At 44.2% G+C, this 13,254-nt stretch overlaps 1 protein-coding gene across 7 annotated transcripts in view; it reads left to right on the top strand.

Annotated features, from left to right (window-relative positions):
• Nucleotides 1-13,254, top strand: part of usp19 (ubiquitin specific peptidase 19) — a 218,843-nt gene that overhangs the window by 108,933 nt on the left and 96,656 nt on the right. For 6 of the 7 annotated variants that reach the window (XM_072280210.1, XM_072280211.1, XM_072280213.1 and 3 more), the window contains 2 exons: nt 1,440-1,555; nt 12,186-12,400. In XM_072280210.1, coding sequence (XP_072136311.1) covers nt 1,440-1,555; nt 12,186-12,400 — 331 coding nt within the window. The remainder of the gene's footprint in view (nt 1-1,439; nt 1,556-12,185; nt 12,401-13,254) is intronic. The other variant, XM_072280208.1, reaches the window with a different exon arrangement.

The raw sequence follows: 13,254 nt of genomic DNA, 5'->3' as shown, positions 1-13,254 counted from the left end.
CTCTGTACTCTTTCAATCTTTCCTGTAGATAGGTGAATGAAACTGCACATAATACTCCAAATTAGGCCTCACATCTTATACAACTTCAACATAACATCCCATCTCCTGTACTCAATACATTGATTTATGAAGACCAATGTGCCAAAAGCTTTCTTCGTGACCCTATCTATCTGTGATGCCATGTTCAACGAATTATTGTGGTGGCATCCGTTAGTCTCGCGAGACCATGGATCTGTGCCTGGATTCTCCAGGGCGCAGGCCTGGGCAAGGTTGTATGGAAGACAGGCAGTTGCCCATGGAGCAGATATCCCCTCTCCACACCACCGGTGTTGTCCAAGGGAAGGGCAAGGGGCGATGCAGCCTGGCAGCAGTGACGTCGCAGGAGTTGCCAGAACGAGGTTGAAGACAACGTCGGACTGCCTTGGGGACTCCAGCTCTAGATTTGTCCTCAGGGTTTACTCCTGAAGCCTTTCCCATGAGTGGGTATGGCCGCAAGGCAGCAGAGGTTTGAAATCAGAGTTTTCCCCCTCTTAGATGGACTGCCTTCCCAGGCTGACAAGTTCCATCTACCCGAATTATGGACCTGTATTCCCACAGTCCTTCGTTTTATCACACTCTTTAGTCCCCTAATGTTCACTGTGTAAGACCTACCACGGTTGGTCGTACTGAAGTGCAACACCTCACACTTGTCTGTTATAAATTCCATCTGCCATTTTTCCAGCTGATCCTTCTGCAAGCCATGATAGCCTTTGTCGCTGTCCAGTACTACCCCAATCTTGGTGTCATCTGCAAATTTGCTGATCCAATTAACTACATTATCATCCAGATCATTGATGTAGATGACAAACAAGAAATGATCCCTGCAGTACACCAATAGTCACAGGTCTCCAGTCAGAGAGGCAACCCTCTAGTACCACTCTCTGGCTTCTCCCACAAAGCCAATGTCTAATCCAATTTCCTACCTCATCCTTAATGCTAAGTGACTGAATCTTTTTGACTAGCCTCCAGTGCGGGACCTTGTGAAATGCCTTACTAAAGTCCATGTAGACAACACCCACTGATTTGCCATCATTTTCTTTGCTGGGAGCAAAGCTTGTTTGTCTGGTGTTTCTTCCCCTGTCAATCACTATTTCCCATAAAAACAAGTGTTTGTTCCTCTATCTCAACTATCCACATTGTTGCAACAGCAATATCATGTCATAGCCATTCTGATTCTGTTCCATTGTCCAGCAATCAGCTTCGTACTTTAAGTTTTTGACACACTTGTCAAGTGCAGTACAAGGTTTCTCTAATCTGAACATAAAAGTGTCGCAGCCTCTGTTACTGCAATGCTCTCAGCTACCTGTCCAGGGTAAGACATCAGAATGGCAGCAGCTACAGAGCAAGATAAATGGGGGGAGTTAAAGGTTGTCTAACAATCTGTTTTAATCTCTTTGTAGGAACCTGATTAACCCAGAGCAGTGTCACTACACCTTCACGACATCGCGTATTGACATTTGTCTGAAGAAGAGGCGGAACCAGCGGTGGGGAGGGCTCGAAGCCCTGGCAGCACAAGGTCTGCAGAGTGACATCCGAGTGCTTCACACTACTACAAATGGAAGCCAGGCCAGTCAGCATCTGATGACAAAGGAAACACACCTTACTTTCTTCCCAGATACTGACTGGGCTGCTGTGTTTTATTCTGGCTTTTTACATTGAGGTACAGCACAGAATAGCCCTTCTGGCCCTTCAAGATGCACCATCCAGCAAAACCCAATTTAATCCTAGTCTAATCATGGGACGATTTGCTACGACCAATTAACCTCCCAACCAGTACGTCTTTGGACCGTGAGACGGAACCAATGTGGTCAGGGGAAGAATGTGCAAACTCCTTACAGGCAGCAGGGGAATTGAACCCGGCTTGATGATACTGTAAAGCATTGTGCTAACGTGCTGGTTTAATCCCACTGCAACTGCAGCATGCAAGTTATTGTTATAGTAGAGTATGTACTATGTGCTTGAGCTGAGTTATAGGGAAAAGTTGAATAGGTTAGGACTCTATTTCGTGGAGCTTTGAAGATTGAGGGGAAATTTGATAGAGGTATACAAAATTATGAGGGATGTAGATAGGGTAAATGTAAGCAGGCTTTTTCCACTGAGATTGTAAGATACTGGAACTAGAGGTCATAGGTTAAGGGTGAAAGGGGAAATGTTCAGTGGGATCGTGAGGAGGAATTTCTTCAGTCAGAGGGAAGTGAAAGTGTGGAACAAGCTGCCAGCAGAAGTGGATGATATGGGTTTGATTTAAATATTTAAGATAAATTTGGATAGGTAATGGATGGAAGGCTATGGTCCAGGTTTAGGTTGATGAGATTAGTTAGATAAATAGCTTGGCATGGACCAGATGAGCTGAAGGGCCTGTTTCTGTAGTGTGTTCTTTGACTCTATGTGGGTTTGCTTTTGGAGTTTCAGTAAATCGTTAAGCTGTCTGCATAAAGTCTCATAAGAAGCTGGGGAACAGACAGTAGCTGAATTTCTGAATTTAGATGATCAAAATCTGGTGTCTGACAGTAGGGTTTGACTCTAGGGTACAGAACACATCAAACCACGTAGGTACACGTAAGCTAGGTATACATAGAAACAAAGAAAATAGGTGCAGGAGTGGGCCATTCGGCCCTTTGAGCCTGCACCGCCATTCAGTATGATCATGGCTGATCATCCAACTCAGAACCCTGTACCTGCCTTCTCTCCATACCCCCGATCCCTTTAGCCACAAGGGCTATATCTAACTTCCTCTTAAATATAGCCAATGAACTGGCTTCAACTGTTTCCTGTGGCAGAGAATTCAACAGATTCACCACTCTCTGTGTAAAGAAGTTTTTTCTCATCTTGGTCCTAAAAGGCTTCCCCTTTATCCTTAAACTGTGACCCCTCGTTCTGGGCTTCCCCAACATCAGGAACAATCTTCCTGCATCTAGCCTGTCCTTTAGGATTTAGGATTAAAATCCTTTAGGATTTTATACATTTCAATAAGATCCCCCCTCAGTCTTCTAAATTCCAGCAAGTATAAGTCTAGTCGATCCATATGAAAGTCCTGCCATCCCAGGAATCAACCTGGTGAACCTTCTTTGTACTCCCTCTATGGCAAGGATGTCTTTCCTCAGATTAGGGGACCAAAACTGCACACAATACTCCAGGTGTGGTCTCACCAAGGCCTTGTACAACTGCAGTAGTACCTCCCTGCTCCTGTACTCGAATCCTCTTGCTATGAATGCCAGCATACCATTCACCATTTTCACCGCCTGCTGTACCTGCATGCCCACTTTCAATGACTGGTGTATAATGACTCCCAGGTCTCGTTGCACCTCCCCTTTTCCTAATCGGCCACCATTCAGATAATCTGTTTTCCTGTTTTTGCCACCAAAATGGATAACCTCACATTAAATTGCATCTGCCATGAATTTGCCCACTCACCTAACCTATCCAAGTCACCCTGCATCCTCTTAGCATCCTCCTCACAGCTAACACTGCCGCCCAGCTTCGTGTCATCTGCAAACTTAATTCCCTCATCTAAGTCATTAATATATATTGTAAACAATTGGGGTCCCAGCACTGAGCCTTGCAGTACCCCACTAGTCACTGCCTGCCATTCTGAAAAGGTCCCGTTTATTCCCACTCTTTGCTTCCTGTCTGTCAACCAATTCTATTAACATCAATACCATACCCCCAATACCGTGTGCTTTAAGTTTGCACACTAATCTCCTGTGTGGGACCTTGTCAAAAGCCTTTTGAAAATCCAAGTATACCACATCCACTGGTTCTCCCCTATCCACTCTACTAGTTACATCCTCAAAAAATTCTGTGAGATTCGTCAGACATGATTTTCTTTTCACAAATCCATGCTGACTTTGTCCGATCATTTCACCGCTTTCCAAATGTGCTGTTATCACATCTTTGATAACTGACTCTAACATTTTCCCTACCACCGATGTTAGGCTAACCGGTCTATAATTCCCCGGTTTCTCTCTCCCTCCTTTTTTAAAAAGCGGGTTTATATTAGCCACCCTCCAATCCTCAGGAACTAGTCCAGAATCTAAAGAGTTTTGAAAAATTATCACTAATGCATCCATCATTTCTTGGGCTACTTCCTTAAGCACTCTGGGATGCAGACCATCTGGCTGTGGGGATTTATCTGCCTTTAATCCCTTCAATTTACCTAACACCACTTCCCTACTAACATGTATTTCCTTCAGTTCCTCCACCTCACTAAACCCTCAGTCCCCTACTATTTCCAGAAGATTATTTATGTCTTCCTTAGTGAAGACAGAACCAAAGTAGTTATTCAATTGGTCTGCCATGTCCTTGTTCCCCATGATCAATTCACCCATTTCTGACTGTAAGGGACCCACATTTGCCTTAACCAATCTTTTTGTTTTCACATATCTATAAAAGCTTTTACAGTCAGTTTTTATGTTCCCTGCCAGTTTTCTCTCATAATCTTTTTTCCCTTTCCTAATTAAGCCCTTTGTCCTCCTCTGCTGGACTCTGAATTTCTCCCAGTCCTTGGGTGAGCCACTTTCTCTGGCTAATTTGTATGCTTCTTCTTTGGAATTGATACTATCCCTAATTTCCCTTGTCAGCCACGGGTGCACTACCTTCCCTGGTTTATTCTTTTGCCAAACTGGGATGAATAATTGTTGTAGTTCATCCATGCGATCTTTAAATGCTTGCCGTTGCATATCCACCGTCAACCCTTTAAGTGTCATTTGCCAGTCTATCTTAGCTAATTCACATCTCATACCTTCATAGTTACCCTTCTTTAAGTTCAGAACCTTTGTTTCTGAATTAACTATGTCACTCTCCATCTTAATGAAGAATTCCACCATATTATGGTCACTCTTACCCAAGGGGCTTCTCATGACAAGATTGCTAATTAACCCTTCCTCATTGCTCAGTACCCAGTCTAGAATAGCCTGCTCTCTAGTTGGTTCCTCGACATGTTGGTTCAGAAAACCATCCCGCATACATTCCAAGAAATCCCCTTCCTCGGCACCCTTACCAATTTGGTTCACCCAATCTATATATAGATTGAAGTCACCCATTATAACTGCTGTTCCTTTATCGCACGCATTTCTAATTTCCTGTTTAATGCCATCCCGAACCTCACTGCTACTGTTAGGTGGCCTGTACACAACTCCCACCAGCGTTTTCTGCCCCTTAGTGTTATGCAGCTCTACCCATATCGATTCCTCATCCTCCCAGCTAATGTCCTTCCTTTCTATTGCATTAATCTCCTCTCTAACCAGCAATGCTACCCCACCTCCTTTTCTTTCATGTCTATCCCTCCTGAATATTGAATATCCCTGAATGTTGAGTTCCCATCCTTGGTCACCCTGGAGCCATGTCTCTGTGATCTCAACTGTATCATATTCATTCATAACAATCTGCACTTTTAATTCATCCACCTTGTTACGAATGCTCCTTGCATTGACACACAAAGCCTTCAGACTTGCTTTTACAACACTCTTGGCCCTTATACAATTATGTTGAAAAGTGGCCCTTTTTGATTTTTGCCCTGGATTTGCCGGCCTGCCACTTTTACTTTTCACCTTACTACTTTTTGCTTCTACCCTCATTTTACACCCCTCTGTCTCTCTGCACTTGTTCCCATCCCCCTGCCACATTAGTTTAAATCCTCCTGAACAACAGTAGCAAATGCTCCCCCTAGGACATTGGTTCCAGTCCAGCCCAGGTGCAGACCGTCCTGTTTGTACTGGTCCCACCTCCTCCAGAACTGGTTCCAATGCCCCAGAAATTTGAATCCCTCCCCCATGACCCATTTTTCAAGCCACGTATTCATCTGAAATATCCTCCTATTTGTACTCTGACTAGCACGTGGCACTGGTAGTAATCCAGAGATTATTACCTTTGTGGTCCTAACTTTTAGTTTATCTCCTAACTCCCTGAATTCACCTTGTAGGACCTCATGCCTTTTTTTTTACCTATATCGTTGGTACCTGTGTGCACCACGACCACTGTTCACCCTTCCACTCCAGAATGTCCTGCAGCCGCTCAGAGACATCCTTGACCCTTGTACCAGGGAGGCAACATACCCTCCTGGAGTCTCGTTTGTGGCCGCAGAAGCGCCTATCAGATGGGTATGAGTTGCTCTTGATGTAACACAAGTCAGTCAGGGCATATTGTGGGTAGAGTACAGAAGTGTATAGTTTGGTCCTGTATGGATGTCCTGGTCAGGTGTCAGACCTCTCGGTGGGAGAGCATTTTGGAGGTAGCGATCACAACTCTATCTCCTTTCCCATAGAGAAGGAGAGGGATAGGAGCTGACAATTTGGGAAGACATTTAATTGGGGGTGGGGGAAGTATGCTATTAGGCAGGAATTTGGGAACATAAATTGGGAGCAGATGAAGGTAGAGCAGTGGATGTAGTATATATGGATTTCAGTAAGGCATTTGTAAAGGTTCCCCATGCAAGGCTCATTCAGAAAGTAAGGAGGCATGGGATTCAAGGAGGCATACTTTGTGGATCCAGAATTGGCTTGCCCATAGAAGACAAAGGATGGTTGTATATGGTTCGTATTCTTCATGGAGGTCGGTGACCAGTGGTGTTCTGCAGGGATCTGTTCTGGGACCCCTCCTCTTTGAGAATTTTATAAATGACCTGGTTGAGGAAGTAGAAGGGTGGGTTAGTAAATTTGCTGATGACACAAAAGTTCAGGGTGTTGTGGATAGTCTGGAGGATTGTCAGAGGTTACAGCGGGACATCAATAGGATGCAGAACTGGGCCAAGAAGTGGCAGATGGAGTTCAACCCCAGGTAAGTGAGAAGTGGTTCATTTTGGTTGGTAAAATTTGAAGACAGAATATAATATTAATAAGACTTTTGGCAGTGTGGAGAATCTGAGAGATCTTGGGGTCCGTGTCCACAGGACACTCAAATCTGCTGCGTAGGTTGGCAGTGTGGTTAGAAGATATATGGTGTGTTGGCCTTCATCAACCATGGGATTGAGATCAAGAGCCATGAGGTAATGTTACAGCTATATAAGACTTTAATTAGACCCCACGTGGGGTATGTGTTCAGTTTGGTCACCTCACCACAGAAAAGACGTGGATATATAGAGAGAGTGCAGAGGAGATTTGCAAGGATGTTATCTGGATTGGAGAGTGTGCCTTATGAGAATAGGTTGAGTGAAATTGGGCTTTTCTCCTTGGAACGACAAAGGATGAGAGGTGACCTGATAGAGGTGTATAAGATGATGAGAGGCCATTGATCATGTGGATAGCCAGAGGCTTTTTCCCAGGGCTAAAATGGCTAACACGAGGGGGCATGGTTTGAGATGCTTGGAAGTAGGTACAAGGGGGATGTCAGAGGTAAGTTTTTCACACAGAGTAATGGGTGCTTGGAATGAACTGCTAGAGACTGTGGTAAAGGCGGATACAATAGGGTCTTCTAAGAGACTCTTAGGTACATGGAGTTTAGAAAAACAGAGGGCTATGCGGTAGGGAAATTCTAGCCAGTTTCATGGTCGGCACAACATTGGGCGCTGAAGGGCCTGTATTGTACTGTAGATTACTCTGTTACTGCTACTGCGTGACAATACTGGGATTGTCACTGCTGCTCAGTGATGATGCTGAGTTGGGATGTTACTCTCTGTACAGCAAAGGTGTCCTGTGATCATTCATTGCTGTGCAATGCCCAGATGATTATACTTCAGGTGGCATTTGTCTTTGTGAACAAGGGCTGCAATGACTACATTAATAGCACTTGCATATTTAGCTGATAGAACATAGAATAGTACAGCACAGTACAGGCCCTTCGGCCCACAATGTTGTGCTGACCCTCAAACCCTGCCTCCCATATAAGCCCCCACCTTAGATTCCTCCATATACCTGTCTAGTAGTCTCTTAAACTTCACTAGTGTATCTGCCTCCACCACTGACTCAGGCAGTGCATTCCACGCACCAACCACTCTCTGGGTAAAAAAACCTTCCTCTAATATCCCCCTTGAACATCCCACCCCTTACCTTAAAGCCATGTTCTCTTGTATTGAGCAGTGGTGCCCTGGGGAAGAGGCGCTGGCTATCCATTCTATCTATTCTTCTTATTATCTTGTACACCTCTATCATGTCTCCTCTCATCCTCCTTCTCTCCAAAGAGTAAAGCCCTAACTCCCTTAATCTCTGATCATAATGCATACTTTCTAAACCAGGCAGCATCCTGGTAAATCTCCTCTGTACCCTTTCCAATGCTTCCACATCCTTCCTATAGTGAGGTGACCAGAAATGGACACAATACTCCAAGTGTGGCCTAACCAGAGTTTTATAGAGCTGCATCATTACATCGCGACTCTTAAACTCTATCCCTCGACTTATGAAAGCTAACACCCCATAAGCTTTCTTAACTACCCTATCCACCTGTGAGGCAACTTTCAGGGATCTGTGGACATGTACCCCGAGATCCCTCTGCTCCTCCACACTACCAAGTATCCTGCCATTTACTTTGTACTCTGCCTTGGAGTTTGTCCTTCCAAAGTGTACCACCTCACACTTCTCCGGGTTGAACTCCATCTGCCACTTCTCAGCCCACTTCTGCATCCTATCAATGTCTCTCTGCAATCTTTGACAATCCTCTACACCATCTACAACACCACCAACCTTTGTGTCGTCTGCAAACTTGCCAACCCACCCTTCTACCCCCACATCCAGGTTGTTAATAAAAATCACAAAAAGTAGAGGTCCCAAAACAGATCCTTGTGGGACACCACTAGTCACAATCCTCCAATTTGAATGTACTCTTTCCACCACCACCCTCTGCCTTCTGCAGGCAAGCCAATTCTGAATCCACCTGGCCAAACTTCCCTGGATCCCATGCCTTCTAACTTTCTGAATAAGCCTACCATGTGGAACCTTGTCAAATGCCTTACTAAAATCCATATAGATCACATCCACTGCACTATCATCATCTATATGCCTGGTCACCTCCTCCAAGAACTCTATCAGGCTTGTTAGACACGATCTGTCCTTCACAAAGCCATGCTGACTGTCCTTGATCAGACCTTGATTCTCTAAATGCCTATAGATCCTATCTCTGAGAATCTTTTCCAACAGCTTTCTCACCACAGGCGTAAGGCTTACTGGTCTATAATTACCCGGACTATCCCTACTACCTTTTTTGAACAAGGGAACAACATTCGCCTCCCTCCAATCCTCCGGTACCATTCCCGTGGACGACGAGGACATAAAGATCCCAGCCAGAGGCTCAGCAATCTCTTCTCTCGCCTCGTGGAGCAGCCGGGGGAATATTCCGTCAGGCTCCGGGGACTTATCTGTCCTAATGTATTTTAGGACTCCAACACTTCCTCTCCCTTAATATCAGCATGCTCCAGAACATCAACCTCACTCATATTGTCCTCACCATCATCAAGTTCCCTCTCATTGGTGAATACCGAAGAGAAGTATTCATTGAGGACCTCGCTCACTTCCACAGCCTCCAGGCACATCTTCCCACCTTTATCTCTAATCGGTTTTACCTTCACTCCTGTCATCCTTTTTTTCTTCACATAATTGAAGAATGCCTTGGGGTTTTCCTTTACCCTACTCGCCAAGGCCTTCTCATGCCCCCTTCTTGCTCTTCTCAGCCCCTTCTTAAGCTCCTTTCTTGCTTCCCTATATTCCTCAGTAGACCCATCTGATCCTTCCTAAACCTCATGTATGCTGCCTTCTTCCTCCTGACTAGATTTTCCACCTCACTTGTCACCCATGGTTCCTTCACCCTACCATTCTTTATCTTCCTCACCGGGACAAATTTGTCCCTTACATCCCGCAAGAGATCTCTAAACATTGACCACATGTCCATAGTACATTTCCCTGCAAAAACATCATCCCAATTCACACCCGCAAGTTCTAGCCTTATAGCCTCATAATTTGCCTTTCCCCAATTAAAAATTTTCCTGTCCTCTTTGATTCTATCCTTTTCCATGATAATTATAAAGGCCAGGGAGCGGTGGTCACTGTCCCCCAGATGCTCACCCACTGAGAGATCTGTGACCTGACCCGGTTCATTACCTAGTACTAGATCTAGTATGGCATTCCCCCTGGTCGGCCTGTCCACATACTGTGACAGGAATCCATCCTGGACACACTTAACAAATTCTGCCCCATCTAAACCCTTGGAACTAATCAGGTGCCAATCAATATTAGGGAAGTTAAAGTCACCCATGATAACAACCCTGTTATTTTTGCACCTTTCCAAAATCTGCCTCCCAATCTGCTCCTCTGTATCTCTGCTGCTGCCAGGGGGCCTATAGAATACCCCCAGTAGAGTAACTGCTCCCTTCCTGTTCCTGACTTCCACCCATATTGACTCAAAAGAGGATCCTGCTACATTACCCACCCTTTCTGTAGCTGTAATAGTATCCCTGACCAGTAATACCACCCCTCCTCCCCTTTTTCCGCCCTCTCTATCCCTTTTAAAGCACTGAAATCCAGGAATATTGATGCCTGGGCTGATAAAACAACAGACGCCGTGTGGAGACTCAGTCCTGATGAAGGGTCTCGGTGCAAAACGTCAGCTATTTATTCCCCTCCATTGATGCTGCCAGACCAGTATTTTGTGTGTTACTCAGTGTGAAGGGAAGCTTTTTATAATCTAATTGCAGATACCTGCTCTTTGGATTCCAGGTGGATTTAAGAGTATAGCTATCACATAATTTCTATTACATCCTAGTGGGGGTAATGTTTCCAATCTTCGATTCTAGCCTCCCTACACCTTTAAAGCAGCTGTACCTCAGCTTCTGTAGTCCTTATTGCTGGTTACCTTTCTGCTCACTGTGTTCTACGGTGTACCTTTTCAAAGAGATGCAGGTACTCGAACCAGTGAGCAGTATCTATTGAGATTGAAACATAATGCTGTTTCTGTCTCCACAGATGCTAATAGCACCTGAGCACTTCGAGCACTTTTTGTACTTCAATTTCAGAGTTCTATCGTCTGATTTTCTTTCCTTTCTACCAGACTTTTGCTCATCTGTCCCGGTAGACACTTACTTGCTTTAATTTTCTTCTTGGTTAAAGATATTCAAGCTATTTTTCAATAATCATAGAAAATCAAATAGCTTTTACTTAAGGTAATCATCGTGCTTAATTTGATTATGTAGTTTGAATTAGGAAGTACATGAAAAGCATTCTTGTACGTTTTTCAGGCATATTCTACATTGTGATGTTTTGTTCTTGAAAACTAAAAATGGTTTTCCATTCTCTGCATCAAGACCAGTTGGCTGAGTGGCATTCTAACCTTCTGCTTGAGGATCTAAATAGAAAACAGCCCAAATTGTCCACAAGGGCTCTACCTGAAATTACATCGTATATTTACAGCATTGGAATATCTTTCATTCGCTGATCACTTGGAAGTCACGTTGAGACAGGCCATAGATACAAGATAGAACATAGGTACTGAAATAGGGTAGCATGGAGGGAATTTATTCAGTATCTAACCCACTCACCCATGGAATTCTGCTTTGAGAGTTCTAGTAGTGGGTTTGACCCAAAGCCTTTCCACCACTTGCACTACTCAACCTGCTGACCTTCCCCAGCAGGTTGTTTGCTTTTTCCTTAAGCATTTAACCGGACATTGTAGATGAAATTTAAAGTCAAAGTAAATTTATTATCAAAGTATATACGTTACCATATATTACCCAAAGATTCATTAACGCAGACATTCACAGGAAAATAAAGAAATGCAATAGAGTTCATGAATAAAACTAAAAACTGACAAACAACCAATGTGTAAAAGAAAGCAAACTGTGCAAATAAAAATAAGAAAATAAATAATACTGAGAACGAGTTGTAAGATGGGCCTGTAGGTTGTGCAGTCGGTTCAGTGTGACAGTGAGTGAAATTATCTACACTGGTTCAGTAGCCTGAGGGATAATACCTGTTGCTGAACCTGGCGGTGTGGGTCTTCAGGCTCCTGTTCCTCCTTCCCAGTGGTAATAGTGCTGAAGATTCTAAAACCAAGGCTATCCCGTTCCTATCCTGACAATATGAGATTGGACAATGTAGAGAGACTTGCATTCTGTCCAGCCCATGTGAGACATGACCTACACCTTTTGTAGTTGATTTTTAAGGTGTTCTAAATACCTTTGTGTTTTCGTTAGACCTTCTAAACACAAGCCATGTGCTCCCCTGTTTAAGGTGCAGTGGGTGGTGCCAAAGTAGCTGTGCCTGCAGGCCCACCGTCACTAGACAAAGCTCAGCCTGGGAGCAGCCAGCATGCACTTCCTCCCAAGGAGGAGCCACGCTCAAATGAGAAGGAGAAGATACGCTCTGAGGAGGCCAGCCTCGACCCGGTGGCAATCAGGCCAGCGCATGAGAATGTCCAGGTTAAGCAGGACACGTTGGTAACATCGGTAAGTAAAGTTTATTTCACCTTCGTCCTTGCTCTTAAGGTGAGGGTCAGAGTTTGATTTATTCCCATTGGGGACAAAGCCAAATAGTATTGCCCATCGCCTTTTTGCACTGCAGATTCAGGTTTGTTTGTCCCATGTACATCAAAACATACAGTGAAGTGGGTCATTTGTATTAATAACCAGCACACCCATAGAATGTCCAGGGGTAGCCTACAAGTGTCACCACACATTCCAGTGCCAGCATAGCATGTCCACAATGTTCAGCAAAACAAAAACCTCAAAACAAACAAGAAAAACTGAAGGTGCTGGAAATCCAAGCAATGTGCACAAAATGCTGGAGGAACTCTGAAAGTCCAAATATACAACATCCACTGTATCCCCTTTATCTATCCTACTTGTAATCTCCTCAAAGAATTTCAACAGGTTTGTCAGGCAAGATTTTTCCTAATGGAAACCATGCTGACTTTGTCCTATCTTGTCCTGTGTCTCCAATTACTCCTTAACCTTATCCTTAATAATTGACTCCAACATCTTCCCAACCACTGAGGTCAGGTTAACTGGTCTATACTTTCTGTTTTGCTGCCTTCCCCTTTCTTAAAGACTGGAGTGACATTTGCAATTTTCCAGTTTTCTGGGACTATGCTAAAGTCCAATGATTTTTGAAAGATCGTTACTAATGACTCTACAATTTCTACTACTTTTTCAGAACCTCAGGGTGCAGTTCATCTGCTCTGGGTGACTTGTGTACCCTTAGGTCTTTCAGCTTTTTGAGCACTTTCTCCCTTGTAATAGTAACTGCACTCTTCTTCTCTCTCACCCTTCAACATCTGGCACACTGCTAGTGTTTTCTACAT

The sequence above is a fragment of the Mobula birostris genome, chromosome 16 (assembly GCF_030028105.1).
Source record: "Mobula birostris isolate sMobBir1 chromosome 16, sMobBir1.hap1, whole genome shotgun sequence".
Taxonomy (NCBI): domain Eukaryota; kingdom Metazoa; phylum Chordata; class Chondrichthyes; order Myliobatiformes; family Myliobatidae; genus Mobula; species Mobula birostris.
Note: the sequence above shows the minus strand (reverse complement) of the source record. Positions and strands in the feature narration are given on the sequence as shown.